Source organism: Garra rufa, chromosome 15 (genome assembly GCF_049309525.1).
Source record: "Garra rufa chromosome 15, GarRuf1.0, whole genome shotgun sequence".
Taxonomy (NCBI): Eukaryota; Metazoa; Chordata; class Actinopteri; order Cypriniformes; family Cyprinidae; genus Garra; species Garra rufa.
Genome location: NC_133375.1, coordinates 24,286,292 through 24,312,761, shown reverse-complemented (window position 1 = coordinate 24,312,761; position 26,470 = coordinate 24,286,292). Strand labels below are relative to the sequence as shown.

Here is a 26,470-nt window from a genome sequence, read left to right as displayed (position 1 = left end):
AAATCCAGAGAAATAAGCCATTTTAACTAGTGTTATGGGCCTTGTCATTGCGCTAGTGTCCTCGTTTCGCTTTTACGACTTTCAGCCCCACCCTGCTTCATACTACAGTGCCCTTAATAAGTCTTTAATGCAGTAGCTCATCCATGGACATGATTTCTGCCCGAGTCCAGACGGATTGCATCGGCTGTGTCGATGAAGACAAGAACTTTAATGATTCCACACTACGCCTTTGTTTCTGTGTTTGTTTTGAACATGCGCCCTCTAGCAGTGAAAACTTATATATTATGCCTTTAAAGGGGTCATGACATGGATTTGTTTATTATTTGTGACCAGCAAAATGAATCACAGTGACCCAAATTTCAAAATTGAGATTTTTGGTATCAGTGGAAAGAGGAGACCGTAAGCTTTAAAATGATATCCAATTCTAAGTAGCTTGAATGGTCCCATTAGAAAAGACCCATTAGAATTATGGTCGTCTGCTTTTTCCAATTGAAAACTTAAGAAAATCACCTTTTTTTCCCCCCCGTTTTTTGTTGAAATATTTCAAAATCTATTGCATTTAAAGGGATAAACTATTTATTTTACAGCTTAGTTTGACCAAAGACATTTGTACATATATAAATGCTGTTAAACCAGGCTGAAGCTCAAATTATTTTAAAGTATTTATTTGAATAAAACATTGCGCATACACGCACATTTACACACACTCACAGAGAAAGCCTGTCTGTCATTAAATGACAGAAAACATGGCTCTCTATCGTTAAGTTTACAACCTTTACAGCAAAAGGCATGTATTTTGGCTAACTCGATTCACAGTTCCCACATACACTGCTTCACAACTAGACATGACCCTATTAAATCAGTCACAGGCTGATCAACATTTTCATCATCGTTGTGATCCGCTTCCACAGGGGTGACAAATTCATGCTCCGTTTCTGCATCCAAAGGAACTTTGACATCGCTGTTGCTTTCATCGGAGGATGACACGTCTTCAGATCCAAAAAAATCACTGACTAGCCATAGCCAATATTGCTAGCTTGTTTACATAGGGTGCTGCTAGTCTGACAGAAGGATGGCTGGACCAATTGCGTGCCGGTCAGTCGAAACTGACAAATGATTAGCGGTTATGTTTCTGATTGTGTACCATTCTAAGCTTTTTGATTGGTTTTATACAGAGATATTGACGTTTCAGGGGATACCCGAAATATAGGGAAATGCTCAGAAGTGACGAGAGGAGTTGAGAAAAGCAATGTTCATTTCCAGCGAATTTAGTAAAACTTTAAGTCAAATTTAATAGTCATTTAAATACTTTTATTTAATTATCTGGACTACGAAACTTTGGGAGATTATTTTTGAATGTCTGTTCTATGAAATTAGCTAAAAAAAAAGAAAAATTGATTTTTTTCATTGTTTTTCCACATTATCGGCCGTATCTTAAAATAGAATGCTGTGACTTCCGACTCATTTTGCCAGATCTGGTCACATTTTAATAGGGTACTGGTGGTTTACTTATGTTATTAAAGCTTTTTGAAGAAAAAAACAAACAAAAGGTATGTAGAAAAAAATATTATTTTTAACCCTAATTCATGACTCTGTCTAAAACAACCTGTTTTGAAGGGCAGGTCCTTAAATCATGTCAGGAGTCAGCCACTGTTATGACTGGCTAAAGTCATTGCATAGGAAACAGTATTAATGCCTCAAGTGTTTTGACAACATGATAAAAAAAGGTAATTTCCAAATAAAGCATTATGAAATCATTTACTTACTGTTTGTGATGCAGCTGCAATCAGATCTGCCTTCTCTTTTAACAAATATTTTTCTTGTTTACAAAACAAAATGCTCTGCTCAATCCTCAGACACTATCTGGGATGCCATTGCGATGCGATATTTGTACAAAGATGCGAATGAGCTCTTTAAAACCAAACGCATCAAAGCGAAAATTCTTTTCACTCCATTTGTATTGACGACATACTCAAGCATGTGGACTGTGTCAGAAAGCGAACACACATCTGTATACTGTATCCAGTGTAGACAAGTTAGTGGCAGTGATTGTAATTTCTATTTGCTTTTGACATGACACTCTCATTCAGCATGGCCTGTGGTGAGAAGATGGCTATTCGTTGATGCCTTACTCTGGAGGCAGTGTTTATGCAAATCAGGGCTTAAAAACGAAAAAAAAAATCCATTCGGTTCACTCCGAGCAGAATCGATATTATAACGTTTCTGTTCTTGCGTTCCTCATTAAACAATACGTTCCGAGAACGGTTTTCTAGAAAAAATACCGGTTAATAACGTTATTTTATTACACGGCGCGATAGATAGATAGATAGATAGATAGATAGATAGATAGATAGATAGATAGATAGTGTGTGCCTTTTAATAACATGTTTGGCATTATGTTTACAAATGATTCAACCAAATTCCGTGTTCGTGTCATCTGAACTTCTTGTCTTTAAAACCGAAAGTAAACGAGTTCACCTGAAGGCCGTAACTAGGGTTTGAAAATTGAGGTCCGAAGTAAGGTTGAGAAACACCGCTTTAATTAATGTTTTTTTGATGACTTAACGTTGACTAAAGAGCATGAGACGTCTTCCTGCTGGCCAGTAACGGTAACGTTATTTGTCATAGTAGCCTATTTCATTCTGTAACAAACAGATTTGTATTATGCTATTGTTTTTGATAGTGTTATACATTTCTTTCAGATATTAACGATGATCGCTGCGTTTGTCTTACCGATTGTGTTATCTTCCTGTCAGCAATTAAATTACAGATTGTCTAAAAGATTTTTTTTTATGAATGTACAATGTTGCCGGATATTGCTACGAAAAACAAGCAATTACAAAAATAAAGAAAAAGATATCCGAAATAAGTTCAAATCTTGTGTTTTGTAAATAAGATTAATATATCAGTAACACTAACGTTCAACTTTCCACTTTATAAACGTCCCAAAGTGTCACAATAAATTGGAAAAATGAGTCAAAATACACGTATAATAGGTGGATCTGGCAACAAACGGAGGCTGCACACGCGCTCTCACTCAACGCGCTCTCAAGCCCCGTTCACTGCGCTACCTTCTCGCATCAACATGAATTGCAAACACTCATGTGATATGAGGTGGTTTAAACGGCTAAATAATCATTCAGAGAGCTTGGCATTTTATTTTTGAATATACAAAAATGACCGAGGTCCAGACCTCGGTGACCTCATAGCTGGCTACGGCATATTCCTTACCTAATATAGCCAATTATAGGCTATTTTCACTCAAACAAAACTCAAACTCCAGATAGTTATGCTTTTACATTTAATGCATAAAAGCAAAAGAAAACGTAATGCATAATTTTAACTACAAGTTTTAATTAGGCTACAATAACTTAAACCTAAACATACCTTTGCACATGAAACAGCCAGGTGCTTGGTAACCTTAAGCTCGTCGCATCAGAAAGGGCTCTGCTTATGTCTGCTTCGCGGGCATTTTACGGTTTATGCGTCACCGTCGCATTTGCGCACACAATTTGAATTCATGTTTTTGGTCTGCCAAATTGATATAATAAAGAGAACGATAAAAATACCGTTATTAACCGGTTAATTTGGAATTTCTGTTTCCGTTTCTGTTCAGAACGATTAAAATTGATTTTGTTTTCGTTTTTGTTTTTGTTCCTGTTCAATGTCAATTGTTTTCGGTTTTCGTTTTCGTTCCTTGAACCGGTTCAGAGCCCTGATGCAAATAAAAAAATGTTATCTTGCACCTCAGATCCAAACGAGCTGTTTTTGGAGCTTGATTAAATCAATGCATTGTTTATAATGAGGAGGACGTTTTAAGCTATGCAACTTGCAGGATGTTTTAAGACCTCTTGTATGATTTCTCATGTCATGACCCCTTTAAAAAACACAATGCCCCTTAAAGATACAAAAATATGATAAAGAAGGAGCACCGTGGAATAACAAAGCTATCTTGAACTATACAGGGCTTGTTATACAGCATCTGTATTGTGTGAGTTTTGGGGTTGCACGGTCTCCCCACCCCCTCACTCCCTTTTGAGAATGGCAGTCATTCGAGGGTGTGTGAGGAGGATGAAAATAGGACAAGGCAGGTGTCACTTTCAGCTCTGGTGTACCGAGACCTTAACTCTGACCTTTTCTATAGGGGTTGCACAGTAAGAGACACAACAGATCAACAAAAGCAGACACAAACCTACGCCGGTTCCGTCTGTGCACCTGGAGACATATTCCTTTTACCCATTATTTCCACTATTCCACCAACGCCAATGAAAGTTTGAGAAAAAAAAAAAAAATGAGTGGCATAGATATGAAAATGCTTTTTATGTACAAACATTGTCATGGAACTCCTGTCTGGAGATAAAAATCAGAAGACAAGTTTCGACCTACAGTTCCATACAGTCTCGCAAGTCTTGCTCGCAACCTTTCCACAAATGTCAAGTCTTGTTTCAATTACATTGCTCAAACATGCTACAAATAGAAGGTCATAGAACAGGATGTCAATCGAACTGCTTCGCGCACACAAAAACACTCGGAATATGTAGCGACTTCTTCATGAAATAGAAAAGGTTGTGTAAAAAATCACAAGCCCATAGCGTCTGACCATCATGCTTACTAAAATCCTTGGGTGATGTATGCAAAAATTGGATGTGTAATATATGGACAGGTCCTTATCCCATCATAGGATCTATTGTGTGGTTTAAGGGTGAGTGTGGGTTACACAGCCTTCACCCACAGCTCTGAAAAAAAGCTTCTCAAAACTCTGGAGGCGGTCAGATATTACCATAGTAACAAATGTCACAGAGGTCACAGTTATTTTCCGTTTAGTCAAACAATCATGTGTACCTCTGGCCAATAGGTTATACTTATATTTTTAAATAGCTCACTCAAAAATGAAAATTCTGTCATTATTTACTCACCTTCATGTCGTTCCAAACCTGTATGATTTTTGTTTTTTTGCCAGAAGTTAAAAAAAGATATATTGAAGAATGTTGGTGACCAAACAGTTTTGATTTACTTCTGTTGTATGGAAGCTGTATTTCTCAATTTTTGAAACCTTTTGTGTTTCACTGAAGAAAGTCATTAAGGTTTGGAATGACACGAGGGGGAATATTCTTGGAATATTAATAATTAGTTATATGAATTATATTAACACTCTTTATCAATGTGTGCTGCTGAAGAATGATTGTTTTGGTGTGTATGTGTGTGTCTTCTTTTTAGAGCGGACACTGATTATGATGACTCTAATGACAGTGGAGATGGTATGTGTTAAGCACCATAATGTCATCCAATAGCTTATTTATCTCAGGTTAAATATAACAAACATGTGCCAGGTTAATCATTTTATGTTTCAAATTCCTCTGTGGTTTTTATTAAACAGATCTGAGCAGCACTAAGTGTGAAGCACTGGAGAATCGAGCGTCTTTTGCACAGCCGGTTATAATTCAGCCAGAGATCGACGTCGAGGTGAGTGAGGTTTGCTTTGTAAACACCATTTCTAAGTGCGGCTGGGATACCAGGTGGAAAAAGATACTGCGTATCATGAACATGCATTCAAAAAAATGAGTTTAAACAAAAGTTTGTTTTCCACTCCTTACTCTAACCTTTACCAGATTTCCATGACGGTTTTCATGTGTGGTATAACAGCAACTCTCTTTTTTTTTTCTCACTTTTTTGCAGTCAGAAAACTCATTGACCTCTATGTCGTGTAGACACTCTTACAGTAAATCCTTTGTATGTTGTCGGTATATAGTTATTTATCTATCAGCGAATCATTCTCTTTAATCAGTGGTTCCATTTGTTTCAGTTTATTCTTATAACCAGGATTAATGTCTGTCACTATTGCAACAAATGCAGAGCTGTAGTGTTTTTCAGAGCAAGTCAGGCTAAAGATAACTCAAGAATCTATTTATTAAATTAAACATTTAACTCACTGGTTGCCTATTGTCTATTTGATACTAGCTGAAATTTTGATAATGTGGATTTTCATCATACTTGCATACTCACACAATACAATTCGCTTGTTAAAATTCCCATTGACATTTCACTGTCTAGATAACCACATGCTTGTCTATTCGCAGTGTGTCGATTTGCAGCTGTTTTAAGTAACTGAGCCTACTATTTACAACAATAGCATCACCATCTCGGTTTCTGGTCTGTGGTCAAACCTTGACAATAAATTGACAAGATGCATTATTATTTCTTTACCAGAAGCCTTAGAGGGATAGTACGACGGCATTTTAGTGCCACAGTAAAAAATAAAAAAATCGTCCACCATGTTTCAAGAATAAGGTCGAAATGTTTCGGGAATTAAATCATAGCAATTAAAGTTATAATATTTTGAGTATAGCCAAAATCATACCATGTGTTATACTCGCAGAGACAGTATGCTTGGAAATAATATTTCACGTCTTCGATTGCATTCATTAGGCCTATTTGTAATGCACCCACCACCCAATAATAGCAATAAGCTTTGTGCCTTTGGTACAGCTTTTAAAATCTGTCAGTTGTATAGCAAAATACAAACAGTGTGTCTTGCAATAATGTGTTTTTCACGCTCTTTAATGTGAATCAGTGTGTGAACCAATCGTCTTTTCGATTACAATGAGACATAAGTTTCATTAAATTATACTGTTTTCCTTGATAAAATTCCACCACCTACTGCACAAAATGTCTCTGGCGTCCATTCTTTCATTCCTTATATGTATGTAATCAAAAACACCAATAAAACGTTCTAAAGGTTAAAGTAGACTCCAACTCGTTAACATAACTGCTACGAATCAATTCTTGTAATTTTGACTCTATTCTCGAAACATTTCGACTTTATTCTCATAATTTTGACTTTATTGTCTAAATATTTAGACCTTATTCTCATATAATTTTGACTTTATTCTTGTAATTTCAAATTTATTCTCAAAATATTATGACTTTAATCTTGTAATCTTTTTTTTATTTATGTGGCACTAACACACCCTCAAATTATCATTTCATATTGTTCAAAGACTATGACTTTCTTTCTTTTGTGGAACAATTTCATTCAATGAATCAAGTTTTTTTATTTTTTTAAACACTTCTCATAATGTTCTGCAGAAGAAAGAAAGTCATACAGGTTTGGACTGACATGAGGGTAAGAATTTTAATTTTTTAATGAACTGTTTGTTTAATTGTGAACTGTTACGCCTTTAAAAAATACAAAAATATGATTTGAAAAAATATGTAGAAAAATATTTGAAAAAGATGTATTTTGTATGTATTATTAGTTATAATGCTGACAATATGTCATGGTGGTTTGTAAATTAGCCAAAAAATGCAATTGTGTCAAAATATTCAATTTCATAACCAACAATGATTTAACCTATGCTACAGTACATAGCATTTTAAAAATCAAAATGTGTATTTGTTGATACTGTTATTCTTCTCATCTGTCTACCTGAACAGCTCATTGAAGCTTCAGCATCTACTTAGGTAAAGTGCATGTGACTTGATGACTTATCGCTAACTTGTTAGTTTTACCCATTCGTCGTGTTGCATGTAACATGCATCCTGTATCATGATATCTAGATCAACCATGCAGAAGCTATTCATGTTAAAAGCTTAGTGTGTACTATGTATTATGTTTAGTCAGTGTAATCTGATTTTATACTGGCAGTTCCTGATATTTCCGACTTGAGACAAAAACGGCTGTGAATGTTTAACAAAAGGTTGGGCTGTTTTAATAGGCCTCTTGGGCTGTTTTCCCATAGAACATTTTGGCAAGCAGTCATTGGGAGGAAACAAAAACCAAAATAGTATAACTGAAGTAAACACAAACAAAACTGTCACAAAAAATAAGTTATATATAAAAAAAACTGTTAAAAATAAACAGTAGAAATTGTATTTCTGTGTATGTTGTGTAAATATTGTCAGTGTCATAGCATGATTACCCTGAGATTTTTGCCTGCACAACTTTAAACAGACTTTAAACATTCTCCTGACATTTTCATCACTTTTCTCATCGTTGTTTTTAATTCTTGTGTAATTTTGTCACAAGATTTTATCACATCACATTCAGAACTATCTTAAAGGTCTTGTTTCCATTAGCGTAATCTCGCCTCATTGCCACAGACTTCTGGGAAAAGAGCCAGAGGGAACTGGCACAAACATCAGGCTAACACAAAACACTTTCCTGTTAGCACATGGCGTTATAGGTAGTTAAACTATTTTTATTTACTTTTTTATTATTAATTAGTGTTGATAATTAAACTAATAAACTGATATGATCTAAAAAACAGCATGGATTAAACATTAATAGAAAACTATACTAATATCTGTAGATATTTTGTGCTCATAATCAATGCTGGTGTCAATAATAATAATATGCATTAGCAAATGCAATTTCTCTTGATTCTCCAACTAGTTGCAATCAAGAAATGATTACAGCAATGCATATTGAATTTCAAGTTTGTGCCATTCATCTTACACTTTTTGTTAGTTGGTAGTCAGTTCATAAATGTAAAACAAGTGTTTGTACTGCGTACAGTTTACATTCTTGATTCTTTGGAATCCAAGCTCCCTTTTTTGGTGTTATTTTTCTCTCTGTTGCAGACTGCCAAGAATTTGTCCAGTTCTCCAGAGTCCACCAGAACTTCCTCCACAGCAGGATATCCTCAATCCACTTCAGATACTCCCCTTGGAGAACCACTTGCACAAAAGTCAATGTCACCCAATAACTTACCACAAACAGAAGAGCCATCAACTTTATCTGTCCCCCAGTCACAATCAACACAGCAGTTCTCTGAGCCACAAGATCAAGTCTATAATGCTGGCCCTTCCTTGTCTTTTCCCCTTCCTGTAGTCCTCATACACCATTATGATCACACAGAGACAACCAAGGATGGACTTGAGGATTCCAATAAACCGGACCAATCCCTTAATCCACAGAAAGAAGATTTCCACATTGAGATGTTAGCACAAGTGCCTTTCAAATTAGGCCATCCATCACTGGCAGGGTTTCCAGACATGCCACAAATCCAGGAAGAAGGTATGGAGAACGCTAAGGAGAAGGAAGATGTTGAGGAAAAGGATGATACATTGGCAGATGTGCTAGAAGAACCAAGTAGGAATATAGAAGAAGATAAAACAGGGACTTGCTTTCACATGTTGGAAGAAGCCATTCAGCCTCCTTCATCAAAGGAGGTAAACAATGCAACTGAAGATGCGGAGAAGCTCAGTTTCTCAGAGGAAGGAGTTCAAGAACAGAAAGTAGAACTTGTCTCTTCGACTGAAGGCGAGACCACCAAGACAGTTGAGGTGGAAAGTACCAAGGTGGATGATGAGGAAACGGATGGTTTGGTGGCTTCCTGTTTGTCTCATTTAGATCCCACAAGACAGGACAAGGAATTCCAGAGTTTACTCATCCACCCAGCCTCTGATAAGCCAGAAACCATACAGCATCAGCAAGAGGAAGAAGGACTTGACTTGGATCCAAGCATGATGGCCTCAGTCCTCCCTGAGGATCCAAACTTTGATAACCCAACTATGTCCATGTGTATTCTAGAGCATCCAACAAGCAAAGAAGCCGAAAAGCCAGAGCTGATCAGCATTTCTGAAACACCACCAACAGCCTTCGATCTTCAGCCTTCAACTGTTAACTCTTCAGCAGAAGATGATTCAACTTTTGAGGGTGATGAAACTTCTACTCATGAAACCCTGCACACACTGCCAAGACCCGGCACTGAACTATCTCAAATATCAAAAGATCAGCCTGAGGTTACTCTTTACACGTGTCTGTTGGTCTCTGCAACCGTCTTCAGTGCTGTTATTTGCCTGGCTGTTGGGATTCAAGAGCCTAGTGCTTTTCTGTGTGTGGGATTATTCCTGTTGTCCCTCTGCTTCTAATTTCTATGCCAGTTTTCTCCATCTGTTTCTTCTAAAAAAGCCTTAAGACTGTACCTTCTTCCTCTTCCCCCAGTGCCTTGAGGAATTCCAAAAAAAAATATTTACATGCAAACAGATCTGGTGTTGGTGTTTGTGGTTGTAAACAGAGTAAGAGTTAGTGTTTTAGGAGTTAAGCTTCTGTTGATATATTGTGTATCATTCAGATTTACACTATGAAGTTAAAATTTGGAGTGGTTTATTTAAAACCAAAAATAGTAGTTTGAATAAGCAATGTTTGTTTTAGGTACAGTTGAAGTCAAAAGTTTACATACACCTTGTACAATCTGCAAAATGTTAATTATTTCACTGAAATAGGAAATGATGTTTACATATGGTCCACAAGAGAAAATAATAGTTGAATTTATAAAAAATTACCCTGTTAAAAAGTTTACATACACTTGATTCTTAATAATGTGTTGTTACCACAGATCAGTTTTTTGTTTGTTTGTTTGTTTAGTGATAGTTGTTTAAGGGTCCCTTGTTTGTCTTGAACCGTCAAACTGCCTGCTGTTCTTCAGAAAAGTCCTTCAGGTACCACAAATTCTGTTTTGTTTTTTCAGTATTTTTGTTTATTTGAAGCCTTTCCAACAAGGACTGTATGATTTTGAGATCCCTCTTTTCACACTGAGGACAACTGAGGGACTCATATGCAATTACTACAGAAAGTTAAAACACTCACTGATGCTTCAGGAAGAAACACAGTGCAATAAGAGCTGGGGGTGAAAACTTTTTCAATTTAAAGATCAGGGTGAATTTAATTTATTTTGTCTTCTGAGAAACATGTAAGTAGCTTCTGAAGGGCAATACCAATTGGAAAAAAATGATATCTAGGCGAAATAAGATAAATTTACACATCTCCATTCTGTTCAAGTTTTCACCCCCAGGTCTTAATGCATTATTTTTCTTACTAGAGCATCAGTGAGCGTTTATACATCTATATTGTTATAGATGTAAATGTCTTTTATGTAAAATAATTAACAGATTCTGCAAGGTGTATGTAAACTTTTGACCTCAACTGTAAATGACATCACTGTGTACCTCATACATGATTGGCCATTGGAAATGTGGCTCAGCTCATTAATTCATACCTACCAAAATGTGTCTATTTTGTGAGTTAATCTCTATATATATATATATATATATATATATATATATATATGAATACAGTAGCTATTTAAGATTACATTTGGCTCTTTTGGATTACATTTGGGAGTCAATTGTGAATAGGATGACTTGATGGTCCGCGTATGTGTTTTTATGTGTGATAAGAAAAGTGGTGAGACTGGACAAATGGCGCAGGTAATTTCAGAGCAGAATTTTAGAAATGTTTGAGTTTTAAATTGAGTTAAATATGAGGTTTTGCTTGTACCACAGTGTGTTCTCAATGAGGAGTTAGTCTGTGTAGATGTCTACAAACAAAGCAGAGCATTTATCTAGGTATGAAATGTGTGAAGACACTTGAGTTTGTATGCTTATCCACTTAATTTCACTGTGAAGAAGTGTTTGATGTTAAATGTGATCATTTTGTGACTTTAATTACACATGTGCGGTCTATAAATGTAAAGGAATCATTCACCCAAAAATGAAATTTATGTTATTAACTACTCACCGTCATGTCGTACCAAACTCGTAAGACCTTCGTTCATTTTTGGAAGACAAATTAAGATATTTTGGATGAAATCCGAGAGCTTTCTGACCCTGCATAGACAGCAATGTAACTACCACGTTCAAGGTCCAGAAAAGTACCAAGAACATCGACAAAATAGTCCGTGTTTCATCAGTGGTTCAACCGTAATTTTATGAAGCTACGAGAATGTTTTGTGCTCCAAAAAAACCCTAGCACCATTTTGGAGAGTACCACGAGACATGCCGGTTTGAAACGACATTAGGGTGAGCAATTAACGACAAAATTTTCATTTTTGGGTGAACAATGCGTTTGAAATGAGCGAACATTAAGCTTGAAGAGTATGGAATTTCACACCCCTCTGCTTGAAGGAAACACTTAAATTTACTAACCTTGCTCAGCAGATAAGTATATGGCCTTTACTGTGATCTTTAAAAGCGTGCCCCAAGCTCCTGACACCCCAAAAGGTCACGCATTGCGCTTAAGTCACGGCATCAGGTTACTGGGTGACTAAACACACCATTATTGTAGGCAGAGAGGATAGAACCGTTCCTTGAGGGAATCTTTGACCCTTGATTCCCTTCTTCCAAAACTTGACACGAAGATATCGAGTCAGTCACTTATTACGTTGTCGTCTCACTGAATTCACTAGTTCGCTTTTGCATATAATAAACAGCGTAAAGTTAAGCGTGTTTGGCATGCTGTCCGGGAGAGGGCTCCGAGCTCGGTAGTCATTCCCGAGCCCGGGGCACTCCCCCTGCCCAGGGAGAGGGGTCCGAGCTCGGCCTTTGGCCCGAACCCAATAGCGCTCCCCCCCTGGCTGGAGGTGAGGAGAAAATAAACAGGGGGGGTGGGAGGGATGCTGGAATCAGAGATAGCTGAAGGTAGGACTGCTTGGTTATTTAAAGGGACTGTAGTAATGGGATAGGGAGAGTGATTGGATAGGGAGTGATTGCTGATGATGAATTGGCCGTGTTAATTATCTGCGCGAGCTCCTCCTGAAATTTGTTAATGAAACATCACTTAATGTGCAAACAAGGTTGTGAACACATTCTGTACTCAATAATGAAATATTCACATGTGTTTTATTAAGTCGTTGTCAAAGTAGAAATAAAAGTTTATAATTGATAAAAACGGATCTGTTTATTTCACAGCTTTTTTGAGTAAAGCCCTTCACATAAAGATCATCAAGCTTGCTGTTCATATCAACAAGAATATGAAATGAATTAAACTTTGGCATTGAACAGTTATATTGACAGCAATGGAACTCGTGATATGATTTAATGAACAAGAACAGTTTGTTGTGCATTCATGAGTGTGTGATAAATGTGCATCTGACAAAGCAACTTGATTTGTTTTAATACAAAACCAATAAAAAAAACAAGCGGTAGTCTTTATATATTTACATATGCACAGATTTGGTTGAACGGTAGTTCTGTGAATTGATTTCATTTAAGACAGCTGTTCCTGAGTATTAGTTAAGCCAGAATGTCTGTACCATCTCACATTAATCTACAACACACATTACAGCTTCACTGTCCAGTTCTGAAAACCACCTGAGCTGTGATTCCCAAAAACATAGTAAGCAGAAGTATATTTTACGAAACACTATCAACAATAGGCTTACTATTCTACACAGCCCTAAGTAGTAGTCAGACATGTGAAACCATAACCAAAATGTTTAGCACTTCCATTCATTTCAAGTCCAGCGCTCAAATAGTGACTGAAAGACCAGTTTGACAGTATGAATATATTTTGTCATGTGTTAGACTATATACAGAATGATAAGATTTTGCATGCGTAAAAGGCAACATTTCATGTAGGTCCACCTCCTGTCTCACAAACTTCCCCTTCTGTGCATTAACAGTATAATTTTGCCCCCTGGTGGAAATTTCAAGTCAGGAAATTAAAAAAATAAAACAGAAGGACATTGAGGAATTTTGATATTTTTGCACTGGCCTAGATATAATTCCTAAAAACAAGTCAAGAAACACACTACAAAACTTTGCAGGAAAAAGTAAAAAAAAAAAACTACTCAAACGGATAAAGCATATAAACATTTGAATGTTTAAAAAAATCTTTTTAAGGATTCCATGGCGTCAAAGCTTGATATGAATTAAAATATGAGTTTAAAACATTACTGAAAATATTTTTTTTTACTTTACAGACATCTTTTCTAACGGACAAATTGAAAAATTAATGCAACGTTTTATACGCTATTTTAACACGGAACAACAATGCTACGGAAAAAGTTGAGGCCGATCTTGGGGAAATAAAAACAATTCTTAAATATATATTTAAAATTCAATTAAGTATTACAAAACGCCTCCCAAAGCGATTTCTAAACTGCAGATGCTTTCAACATTCACTGGAACACATGATCTTCTTTCAGCCCTATTTTGCATCGACTTCCTCTAAAAGAGGTACTTTCTACATGTCGGTACCCCGCATTTGCACTCTACACGCATGCGCTTTTTAGGGGAGCCTGGGAGTCCCGTCAGACTGAAATTAGAATCCATCTTCGTGCTCTCGGCATCTACTGGATCAACTATGGAGGAAAAAAGAAAAAAAAAAAAATGTTAGAAAAAAAAGAACATTTTCTTTACAAAAAAAAAATGCATGTGTTTACAGGTCAAATTTTACATACATCCTGAAGTATCTGCAAAAATGTTTATTATTTGAACAAAATGAGAGGGATCATACAAAATGCATATTATTGTTTATTTGGTACTGACCTGAATAAGATATTTCACCTAAAAGACATTATATAATCCACAAGAGAAAATAACAGTTGAATTTATAAAAATGGCCCTGTTCAGAAGTTTGTATATGCTTGATTCTTAATACTGTGTTGTTACCTCACAGCTGTGTTTTTTTTTTATTATTGTTCATGAGATTTTGAATTTGAAGATCAGGGTAAATTTAACCAATTTTGTCTTCTGGGAAACATGTAAGTATCTTCTGTAGCTTTCAAAGAGCAGTATTAAATTAAAAATGTAGGCAAAATAAGAAATGTGTACATTTCAATAGTTTTCATCCCTGGCTCTAAATGCATAGTTTTTTTTCTTCTGAACTTAATCAGTTGTTTTTCAATGTTTAAATAAGTGTGCAAACAATACGTTTTTGTGACCATGTGGCAAAGCAACGTCACGTGAGCATGTAACCATGCTAGAGACGATAGTACAAAATCTCTACCAGTTGACAAATTTCTACTGGTTAATTGTGTCTACCGGTAAATCACCTACCCCTAAATTAAAAAGTTCAAAAGAACAGAAGTTTTTTTAAATAGAAATCTTTTCTTCTTGACTGTCACTTTTGATCAATTTAATCAATCCTTGCTGAACAAAAGTATCAGTTTCTTCCAAATGATATAGATAAAGATCCGAAACTTTTGAACGGTAGTGTATGAATCAATTAATCTAAATAATTAAGTGGTAATGCCATTGTCACACCAAAATGAATGACCCCAAACCACTTGTACACACTCATTTTCTTTACAGTCCCACACTTACTTTTCATTTTGTAGTCAAATGTGAGCTCCTCTCCTGCCTTTATCCCACGTGTGGCAAAGAACGCTATCCGCGGCAGCCGCTCATCCAGGTTATCGATAAACACATTATATACCTGGAGGTTGGGGTCACACTGAGAAGACAAAAGAAAACATTTGTGATATTTAATTTACTACCGTCAAAAAAAAAAAAGCTAGTTTAACTCCTATCAAGCCAGTTGTGACCAGAAATGTGATTATTAGTGACATTTAAGGATATTTAATATTTAGTTTACACAGATAAAACCACGATATCTTTATAAGATGATGCAAGCTCAAGTCCACTCACACTGTGATTGACAAAGTGAGAGATGTTTCCATAGTAAGCAGCGTCCACGGTGTACTCATCGTCAACATAATCCAGGTCAAAAAGATAGGTGGCGCCTTCTTTATCGTATATTTGACCTCTGCGTTCTGCTTCTTCTGTTGTAATGATCTATAGCAAAACAGATAAAAAAAAGAGGGTTTAACAATCATGAAGCCAGACTCACTTGTGGAAAAAACAGATAAACAGCTAATCAGCCATCACAAGGAAACTGAAAAGTTGATTGATAATGCTATTATCTACTAGTGAGGCAAAACATGTTGTCATGATAACACAAAAACCGTAAACTGACAGAACGACAATAAAGTGCCACCAACACATAACATATAAAATCTCTCCAGTGCTTCTCACCTCCCCGACGTACTCCATAACGAAAGTGTTCTTCCGAATTCGCTCCATGGTCTTTACCCCCCATCCCCTTCCATTGTCTGTTCTGAAAATGCAGAGGGAATACCGAATTCCCCTTTGCACCACTCTGTTGGGGCAGTCGATAGTGCAACGGCACCGCTTGTTACATTCGTAAATGGGCAACCCGGGGCGAATGCGGACCTGCCCTAACTCATTGTAAGCAAACTTGTGCTGCGAAGCTCCAGCACAGCATCCCTCCACGGGGTTGTCCAGGCAGTCTGTACATTCGCAGCCCACGGACACCTCATTCAGCATGATCCCATCACCGACTTTATAGTCATTTATATAGGTGAAGTTCTTAGGCGGGCCTTCCAGGTCGACTTGGTTCCGGACAAAGATGTGGCCCTTGTGGGTGCCCAGGCTGTTGAGGTGTATCTCCCACTGTTTAAGTATCTGACGGAGTTTCGCCCGCTGGATGAGGTGCGTCACGGTGGCAGGGTCTAGGCGACGAGGTGCAGCACGCCTCTTCTGTCTCTGCATCTCTGCGTTCAGGTCCTCCCAGAACTGGCTGAGAAGATCTACGCACTTCAGGTTCCTCCGTGGTTCCCATGTGTTGCTGGATTCGGGGTAGCCCTTCCATTTTACCAAGTATAACTCCTGTGAAGGGGGTAACATGGATGGTAGTGAGCTTAAACACATTTAGACCTTGGGTAGGTTGCATATAAGGGCACTACGTTGAGGCTGTCTTAAAGTAAACCTTTGTAAATCTTCAGAACACAAATTAAGATATTTCTGATGAAATCCAAGAGATTTCTGGTGAATGGCGAAGGAGACTGTCATGACAGAGAAGAAATTTTTGAATGAAGTCATTATTTTTGTTTTCTTTGCACACAAAAAGTATTCTTGTAGCTTAATAAAATTAAGGTTGAACCACTGTCACATGAACTATTTTAATGATGTCCTTACTACCTTTCTGGGCCTTGAACTTGCTTTTTATGCAGGGTCAGAAAGCACTCGGATTCCATCAAAGATTTGAGTTTCGAAGATGAATGAAGGTCTTACAGGTTTGGAATGACATGAGGGTGAGTAATTACTGTCAGAATTTTCATTTTTGGGTGAACTAACGCTTTAAAAGCTAGTTTAACCAATAAGCAGTTCCTCAAAAGGTCAATCAATCTATTTTTTGGTTCAAATCAGATAAATCTATTTTTTATGTAAATGACATGAACGTTCATATAAGATGCTTTATTGTTATTGTACATGATACAACAAAATTTGGAAATTTTGCATAGCACCACTTGCTCACCAATGGATCCTTTGCAGGGAATGGGTGCTATCAAGGCATTTCAACTTTAAAACGTTGCTTTCATATGTTTGGAAAAAACAGTAATATTGTTAAATATTTTTAGTATTTAAAATAACTGCTTACTATTTTTATATATTTTAAAATGTAATTTAATCCTGTGATTTTTAAATGTGATTTTTTTTATTATCATTACTCCAAGCTTTTGAATGGTAGTCGCGGTAGTGTATAATGTCACAAAAGCTTACTTTATTTCAATAAAATAAATCCTGACAAAAAAAATGTACTTAGCTGTTTTAAATATTGATGACAATAGTAATAAAAATGTTTCTTGAACACCTAATAAGCTTTAAAATGATTTCTGAAGGATCATGTGACACTGAAGACTGGAGAAATGGTACTGAAAATTCAGCTTTGATCACATTACATTTTAAAATATATTCAAATAAAAAGTTATTTTAAATATCAAACGTATTTTATAATAGTACTGTTTTTTGGATTGAATAAATGCAGGCTTGGCAAGCAGAAGATAATTCTTTACACAAAAAAACCTTGCCCAGCCCTGGGATTACTGTGATGTTTTATCAGCCGTTTTAACTCCCATTCTGACGGCACCCATTCACTGCAAAGGATTCGTTGGTGAGCAAGTGATGCTAAATTTCTCCACATCAGAAGGTGAGTAAATTGTCAGCAAATTATAATTTTTGGATGAAAGATTCCTTTAAAATAAAAAACTTTTTGAACTAGTAATGGCCACCTGGATTTATTTTTACTTTGATAAAAATCATTTTATCCATTGTGTCGTAGAATTTACTTTGACAATGAGTACATTTACAAGCCAAACTTTTATACTCACCTGCACTGTTTGTCTCTTTCCATCAATGATAACTTTCCTTTTATAGTCGCAGAGATATTCCACCTCATAATCGCACAGGTTCTGCTTGTTGATGCCCAGCTCGTCGCACTTCACCCCCTGTTCTCGACAGATCACCTCCAACTGTTCTACAGTAGCAATGCATGCCACCCTACAGACTTGACCTACAAAATACAAATAGATGTTAATTGGAAGAAAAACAAAGAGGTAGAACGTGGGATGGCAGACATGTGCACAAGTTTTAGATCAAAACTTGCACTGCTTTTCAGCAAATAGTTGATGTTCTTATGCCTGTAAACCAAAGGTTTGCGAGCAATTACAATTATTAAACTTTATAGCTAATATTTCAGCTTGGCCATCAGGACTAAATTACATTTTAAAATATACTAGAATAGAAAACAGTTGTTTTAAAGTTTATTCCTTTTTCACAATAGGGTTTTTATTGTATTTTTGATTACATAAAAGCAGTTTTGTTGAACATAATACATAAAACATTACACACCTCAAGCTTTATTACATTCAAGACTATTCTGAATTTGCATTGTCTCTGTCCAGGAATTCACCAGTTTGATTTTTCTAAATGAGCTGTACGATTTTAATTTCTGTTTAGCTGTTCTGAATTGATATTATGTAAAGTGCTATTCAGATAACTGTAAATTAAACTGACAATCCTATAAAGGCCATTTTACAGAACTGGTCCAAAGTCAAAGTTTGAAACGTCTTGAAAACAATGTTTTTTCCAAAAAAAAATTGTATGTATGCAAATTGTATAAAATCCAAGATTCATTTCTAGTAATTGTGCCATTAATTCTCACATTGTATTTTCAGAAAGTTTTGGAATATTTGTCCTCTCTCTAAATATGTCACTACCAAAACACAGTAATAATTATTTATTAAGAGGGTTATATTGAACTATTAAAATGTTTCTTGCATCTACATTGTAGATTTATTTTTATGCCATTTTATTTAAAATTCTGAGGTAACTCAATAACATTTTTAACAATATTTCAAGTGTAATTGATGACATTTGTTGCATTTTTAATCCATTTTTTCTTTGTAAAAGTCAATCAAACTGATTTTAAACTAAGGGATTTGTTAGTTTGAATATACACTGAACCAGAAACTATCATAACATCTTAGTAGATAATTCAGTGTACTTTAGTTTTGACAAAACATCCCATGTTTCGGTAATGATACTTGTGGTAACACACACAAAAAAAGTAAACTAAAATGGTTTATATTTTTCTCCAAAATAAAGGATGATGTGTTCCCTTTTGTCACTACCAAAACAATAACAATGATATGTTTCAGTCATGGTAATTTTGTGGGATAACACCCAAAAAACAAAAAAGGTCACCACTAAAACATCACCAAATGTTCCAGTAGTGACAATTTTAGATACATTTGAACCTAGTTTAAAGATGCTTACCAGTAAATGGTTACCAAGCACAGTTCTGAACAGTGTTACACATATAAAAACTTAATGCTATAAATGTTTCAATAGATTATAGAAGGATCTTAGAAAATATCTAAGATTTGAATACTTAAATGCTTTTTAAATGTGCTTTTTGGTTGTGGTAATATGTGACCCTGGACCACAAAACCAGTCTTAAGTCGCTGGGGTATATTTGTAGCAATAGCCAAAAATACATTGCATGGGCCAATTTTTTTTTTTTTCTTTTATGCCAAAAATCATTAAGAAATTAAGTAAAGTTCATGTTCCATGAAGATTTTTTGTAAAATTCCTACTGTAAACATATCAAAATGTAATTTTTGATTTGTAATATGCATTGTTAAGAACCTAATTTGTACAACTTTAAAGGTGATTTTCTCAGTCTTTTTGATTTTTTTGCATCCTCAGATTTCTGATTTCAAATAGATGTATCTCAGTCAAATATTGTCCTATCCTAACAAACCATACATCAATAGAAAGCTTATTTATTGAGCTTTCATATGATGTATAAATCTCAGTTTTGTCAAATTTAACCTTATGACTGGTTTTGTGGTCCAGGGTCACATATAGTAATACAGGCTAAAAAAATACGTTGCTAACTTGCAATATTTTCCAGATTACACTTTAACATAAAATGTATGACATAAAACACAATGAAAAACAAAGGCCAAACATTTCATTTTGTAAAATAACAAATAATTTATATTATTTTTTAACAATTGCCTATACAAAGTATAGAGTAAAATGCATATGAAAGTATTAAATGAAAACATTCAACTGCTTTTATATGTAGGAATCAACATAGTTGGGGGTCTTTAAAAACCTTAGACCAAACAATGCAACAACACAGAATAGCATTTAAAAAAAGATAAAAACCCTTGCAGGAAAAACTCTCATGCATTATCACTAACATATGAGCCATCTAATAAACTGTCTAAAGACTAATCGTCATAAGCAAAATGAACAGATTCAGTGAAGCTAATGAAAGTAGGTAAACAACGACGTATATTTATTAGGATAACATTTTCGCGGGAGAATTTTAAGCATGTGCTTTTTGAAGAAGGTTGGTGCTGTGATCAACCATGTCGAGTAAACCATATTCCTCAAAAGGACGTAAAAGTTAGCTAAACACTGCAAATTACGCTAAGTACTGAGTGTGCACATCTCTGCACCGTATGTTACGTTGTACAACTTTACCAATAAGTTAACGCAAGAGAAACGAGTTACGGCATTCACAATGAGCTTGTTGAACGTGTTGCAGGAGCGCGCGGTTAGCCATAACATCGACCTGGTGTGAAATTGTTTCAAGAACTTGCAGCAAAGATTCTTCCAGAACGGAGTGTTTGTTTCCGAGGGTTCTTTGAAAAGATGTCACTTAACTAACAACTCGTGTAATTCATCAGACATATAATGTGTAAACCGTTGTTTCTGAACGATTAACACGATATATTCTTACCTTTCAAATTTTCCGCCATCTTCCGACCGCCGCCAAAATTATAGGATTGAAAGCGCGCTCGATGATTGGGTGCAGCACGGTCTGAGTGACGGTTTGGACAACCAATAGAGACAGAGTATTTAAATCGACAACTGTTTATTGGAAGTTTGAACTAAATGTGGTTATTGGTTAATGTGTGAAAGATGTTAGGGGGAATCAAATTCATAACATATTGTACTTGCAAGTTTGAGCTTTCTCAGTTATTTTAGTTCATTTATGTCCTTTGTGATGGTTTACACAATCTGAAGAGATTTATTTGTATGCAGTCAGAACATAAAGTCGCTATATTATGTTGTCGTTTTTAAACCCGAGGCTTTATCTGCATTTTTATAATATGAATCAGACGACATTACCGTTTATAAACTATGTGTTTTATGGAAGAAATAAATAACGCTATTTTACAAAACATCATGTTCGTTATATGTGAAGTCTTTTAATTTGCCTTTCACTTTGTGAAGGCGGGGCGAAGAGTTCATCATCATCACGTGATACAAAAATACTCCAGAACTTCCGGAGACAGTCAACATATGTTTGATGGCCGTTTATAAATATTACAGGTGCGTATATGCATTAAGTCTAACATTTAGATAAAACATTTAGTTTTACAGGTTTATTCATTTATTTTCTCTCTCTCAAAATATACAACAGAGAGGGGAAAAAGGCCTAACGTTAAACTGTGAAATTAAGACCGGTTTCTTGTCAGCTTCATATAATTACTGCATGAGCCGCTGAATGCATAAATGATTATGAGCATGTTGTTTAGGTCACACACGAATCAACATTTTAACAGATGGCTAGTCTTGTTTGCTTTAATTTGATTGTATTTTTAATGAGAAAGTACCGGTTGACCCATTTCAGTTAAAGCATCATTGCCTTCCCTTAAACAATAAATGTTGAATTAAATGCTATTTATGTGCAGAAAAACATGTCCAGTATTGCTCAAAATCTCCGGATACCAGCTGTCCTTTTGGTGTTTGTTGTTCTCACAAACGTGATTTCAATCGCATATGCAGATAAAGTAAGTTTATCCCTGACACATGTCCATTGCATCTATGTTTTCCATATTTTCCCAAATATGTCACTTTTTAAATATATTGCTTACACAGAGTTTTGAAGATGTGCGTTGCAAGTGCATCTGTCCACCCTACAGAAACATCAGTGGACATATCTACAAAAAGAACGTGTCTCAGAAAGACTGGTGAGACGCGCCACTGCACTGGGGATAATTTGACAAAAAATTCTCTAAACACCCCAGAATTGTCTGTAAAAGATGTCATGTATAGATAAATTAATTGACACTATTTTATCTGTCTGAGAATTAATTGTTTATGTATTGGTTTGTAGTAACTGTCTGCATGTGGTGGAGCCCATGCCAGTGCCTGGCCATGATGTGGAGGCCTATTGTCTCCTCTGTGAGTGCAAGTATGAAGAACGAAGCAGCAACACTATTAAGGTATTAAGGGACTTCCATTAATCAGGAAATCCTATTTTGAATTAAAGATGTTTATTATAATCTGCTTTTATGCCTTAATAATCTAGTTGTCCACTTTAAGATAAATTGAGGAGTATTAATAATTTTATGTATTTCCCAGGTGACCATTGTAATCTACTTGTCAGTGGTTGGAGCTCTTCTGCTGTACATGCTGTTTCTGCTTCTAGTTGATCCTCTGATCCGCAAACATGATCCGTACACCATGCCACTGCAGAACGAGGAGGATTCTGAGGTTTGTGCACGTGTTTTTGTTTATTGTTTGATTAGGGTTTTACAGAGCTGGAAACTAGAGGCTTGAATTGACCTGACTTGGACTTAAATTTGAGATTTTTGGATCTAATATCTGACTATGGACCACAAAACAGTCATAAGGGTATTTTTTTATTTATTGAGATTTATACATCATCTGAAAGCTGAATAAATTAACTTTATGTATGGTTTGTTAAGATGGGATAAAATTTGGCCAATATACAACTGTTTGAAAATTTGGTATCTGAGGGTGCAAAAAAAGTCTAAATATTGGGAAAATCGCCTTCAAAGTTGTTGAAATAAAGTTCTTAGCAATGCATATTACTAATCAAAAATTAAGTTTTGATACATTTACGGTAGGAAAATTACAAAATATCTTCATGAAACGTGAAACCAAATTTTCTATTTTCGTTTTTAGTTAAATAGTCCCCCACTCAATGAGTCGTAAAATTGCTATTTTAATAAATCTTTTTATTCAAGTAAAACAAAACATACTTTTATAGTTCTGTTAAGATAATGATCAAGGCCTTGGAATAGTACATTTTAAAATAAACTACCAGTGAAAAGATTTTTAGTGTCTCTTTTACTTGCCGAGCCTGCATTTTTTCATCCAAAGTACAACAAAAACAGTAACATGTTGAAATATTTTTACTATTTAAAATAACTGTTTTCTATTTGAATATATTTTAAAATGTAAGTTATTCCTGTGATTTCGAAGCTGAATTTTTAGCATCATTACTTCAGTCACATTATCCTTCCGAAATTATTCTAATATTTTGATTTGCTGCTCAAAAAAACATTTATTATTATTATGTTAAAAACAGGTTTCTTTGATGAATAGAAAGTTCAGAAAAACAGAATTGATCTGAAATAGAAATTTCTTGTATCATAATAAATGTCTTTATCATCACTTTTTTCAACTTAAAGCATTCTTGCAAAAAAAAAAAAGTATTTATTTCTATAATTTCTTTCCAAAACAAAGTTATACTGACTCCAAGCTTTTGAATGGTATAGTGTATAATGTTACAAAAACTTTTTATTTCAGATAAATGCTGATCTTTGGATTTTTCTATTCATCAAAGAATCCTGAAAAAAATCTACTTAACTGTCTTAAGTATTGATAATAATAATACAAAATAATTCAGCAAATCAGAATATTAGAATGATTTCTGAAGGATCATGTAACACTGAAGACTGGAGTAATTGTGCTAAAAATTCAGCTTTAAAATATATTCAAATTAAAAGAAAAATATTTTAAGTAGTAAAACGATTTCAAAATATTACTGCTTTTGCTGTATTTTGGATCAAATAAATGCAGGCTTGGTTAACTGAAGAGACTTCTTTAAAAAACATTAAAAATCAAACATTTGAGTAGTAGTGTATTATTTTTTCCACTTTTGTGGATACTGATATTTTGTAGATACTAAATATTGTTCTTGACCATTTTGTTGGGTTTGGGTATTAATTGTGTCCTTTGTCTCCCCCTACAGGATGTGAGGCCACGTGTGGATGGTTCGCAAGGTCGTGGGAACACTGTGCTGGAGCGGGTTGAGGGAGCTCAGCAGCGCTGGAAGAAACAGGTCCAGGAGCAGCGCAAGACTGTGTTTGACCGCCACAAGCTGCTCAGCTAAGCCCTCAGGTGGACTCAAACTGGGGGAAAAAGGCCAATGGGCACCACTGACTGAGATAACTTGCATGGTGGTCTTATACTTTATATGTTTTAGCAGTGGGCCTGCATTATCATTAGTATTATAATCTTATCAAGACTCACTTGATTGATGCCAGCTTTCAAACTGTGAAAACATAAAGCAACTTGTTTAGTTGTTTGATGTTAGTGTAGACATAGGTGAAGAGAATCAGCCAGCTCCAGTTGATCTCTCACACCCACAGTCACTCATCTCACCCAATAACTTGAATATATTGGTACTGTCACTACTTTACTTTGAAATAGTATTGCAAAGAATTAGATTACATGGAAAGCAGTGTAATCTGGGAGTAATGATGTGGACCTGTATATAATATACAGTTGAGGTCAAAAGTTTACATACACCTTGCAGAATCTGCAAAATGTTAAGTATTTTACCAAATAAAAGGGATCATACAAAATGCATGTTATGTACATTTACGTTTACAAGAGAAAATAATAGTTGAATTTATAAATAATACCACATTCTAAAGTTTGATTCTTAATACTGTGTTGTTACCTGAATGATCCACAGCTGTTTTTGCTTAGTGAAAGTCCTTTGTTTGTCCGAAACTGGCCATCAGAAAAATCCTTCAGGTCCCAAAAATTCTTGGGGTTTTCTGCATTTTTGTGTATTGAACCCTTTTCAACAATACATTTATGATTTTAAGATCTATCTTTTCACACAGGACAACTTAGGGACTCACATGCAACTACTACAGAAGGTTCAAATGCTCCCTGATTATTTTCTCTTTTTGAACTATATGTAAGTGAAATGTCTTGTTCAGGTCAGTACTAAATTAAAAATAACATGCATTTTGTATGATCCCTCTTATTTTTGGTAAAAGAATCAACAATATGCAGATTCTGCAAGGTGTATGTAAACTTTTGACCTCAACTAGTTGCGCTTATGAATGTGTAGAATGTCATTGCACTATTGTAGTTTCACTTTGAATTACCAAGAAAATGTATTGAATGATTCCTGTTTATTTATTTTATTTATTTATTTATTTACTTCTTTCCAGTTGATAGTACCATTTAGAATGGCATTTGTCACAAGCAAATGTCTAAAATGTCACATTATAATGAATAATTTAAAAATGTATATATTCATAATAGTGAAGGAAATAAGCAACTTTTAGTGATCAGCACTGCTGTAATAGTATATAATAAGCTTTTGTTGGATTTTCTGATTTGCTGACATCCAAAAAATATTGATGTTGCACCTCGAAATGTGAAGGAATTTGCAAGATTTTGCTTGACTATCATATTTGCTGCTATAATCATCTTTCCAGTATGTATCCAAACTACTTACAGCTGTTTTACAGCTGAAATATTCTTGCTTATGTGAAAATGCACTGAAATATTAAATATATGAAGAATGTTGTCAACTTTCTTTGTACAGCTTTTTTTCTTGGGAAAATTCACTGAGTAACACTCATTTTCTGTGAGTGTTACTAAAAGTTAAACACAAAATTACACTGGTGATGTTATATATTTAGTTATAAACTGCCTAAACTGGATCCTCTTAACACTCCCATCTGCCATTTTGTAGAGTAAATCTACTTGGAAAAAAGCCTGGCATATTTCAGTACCTACACTGTAAAAAGTTTGCTGTAAATTTTACAGTAACTTACTGGGAGCTGGATGCCAGTAAGTTACTGTAAAAAATGTTTACAGTATTATTACTGTAAGTGTATATACAGTACTAAAACGTCTTTACTGTATCTTCAATTACAGTATTTTTACTGTATTTTCAATTTCAGTATCAGTACTATAGAGTTTATTTTCATTTATTTTAAACATTTTTTACCTGTAAAAACAATCCCATTGTCGTACAGCACTGGAATTCAAGATTTTTACCACCCCAACACCATAAAAATCAACTCATAAGCATTAGTTCTGATAATATTCTTTTTAATTGTTGAACATTTTCTTTTTAAAAGTACAAATTACAAATGTTGACCTCTAGGATATAGCAGAAAAAAGGGCACCACCACAGTCCCCTGGAGACTTTGTATCATTGCAAACATACACATACTGAAAAGCAAAAATAAGTAAGTACACTAACCAGTCATAAGATTTTTTTTTTAAGAATTAAAAGTAGTTTACTGTAAACGGATTTACAGTAGTGGATAATTACAGTAGTGACCATATATTTTCC

General features: G+C 35.1%; 3 protein-coding genes across 4 annotated transcripts in view; 2 read left to right on the top strand and 1 right to left on the bottom strand.

The window, feature by feature from the left end:
- LOC141286580 (uncharacterized) overlaps window positions 1-10,272 on the top strand; it is a 12,437-nt gene extending 2,165 nt beyond the window's left edge. For both annotated transcript variants that reach the window (XM_073818628.1, XM_073818627.1), the window contains exons 2-4: window positions 5,218-5,258; window positions 5,378-5,463; window positions 8,581-10,272. In XM_073818628.1, the coding sequence (XP_073674729.1) occupies window positions 5,218-5,258; window positions 5,378-5,463; window positions 8,581-9,873 (1,420 nt within the window). In that variant the 3' untranslated portion in view covers window positions 9,874-10,272. The remainder of the gene's footprint in view (window positions 1-5,217; window positions 5,259-5,377; window positions 5,464-8,580) is intronic.
- A 2,330-nt stretch (window positions 10,273-12,602) lies between these two features.
- suv39h1b (SUV39H1 histone lysine methyltransferase b) lies at window positions 12,603-20,866 on the bottom strand. Its single transcript, XM_073818629.1, has 6 exons — window positions 20,843-20,866; window positions 17,916-18,097; window positions 15,760-16,413; window positions 15,373-15,519; window positions 15,049-15,178; window positions 12,603-14,084 (listed from the first exon to the last, which is right to left on the bottom strand). Exons 1-6 carry the CDS (start codon window positions 20,859-20,861, stop codon window positions 13,951-13,953), a joined length of 1,266 nt encoding a protein of 421 aa, XP_073674730.1. The 5' UTR covers window positions 20,862-20,866; the 3' UTR covers window positions 12,603-13,950.
- A 482-nt stretch (window positions 20,867-21,348) lies between these two features.
- tmem9 (transmembrane protein 9) lies at window positions 21,349-25,697 on the top strand. The gene is made up of 6 exons (XM_073819426.1): window positions 21,349-21,438; window positions 21,801-21,899; window positions 21,988-22,079; window positions 22,226-22,334; window positions 22,474-22,605; window positions 24,113-25,697. Exons 2-6 carry the CDS (start codon window positions 21,807-21,809, stop codon window positions 24,251-24,253), a joined length of 567 nt encoding a protein of 188 aa, XP_073675527.1. The 5' UTR covers window positions 21,349-21,438; window positions 21,801-21,806; the 3' UTR covers window positions 24,254-25,697.
- The last annotated feature ends 773 nt before the right edge of the window (window positions 25,698-26,470 follow it).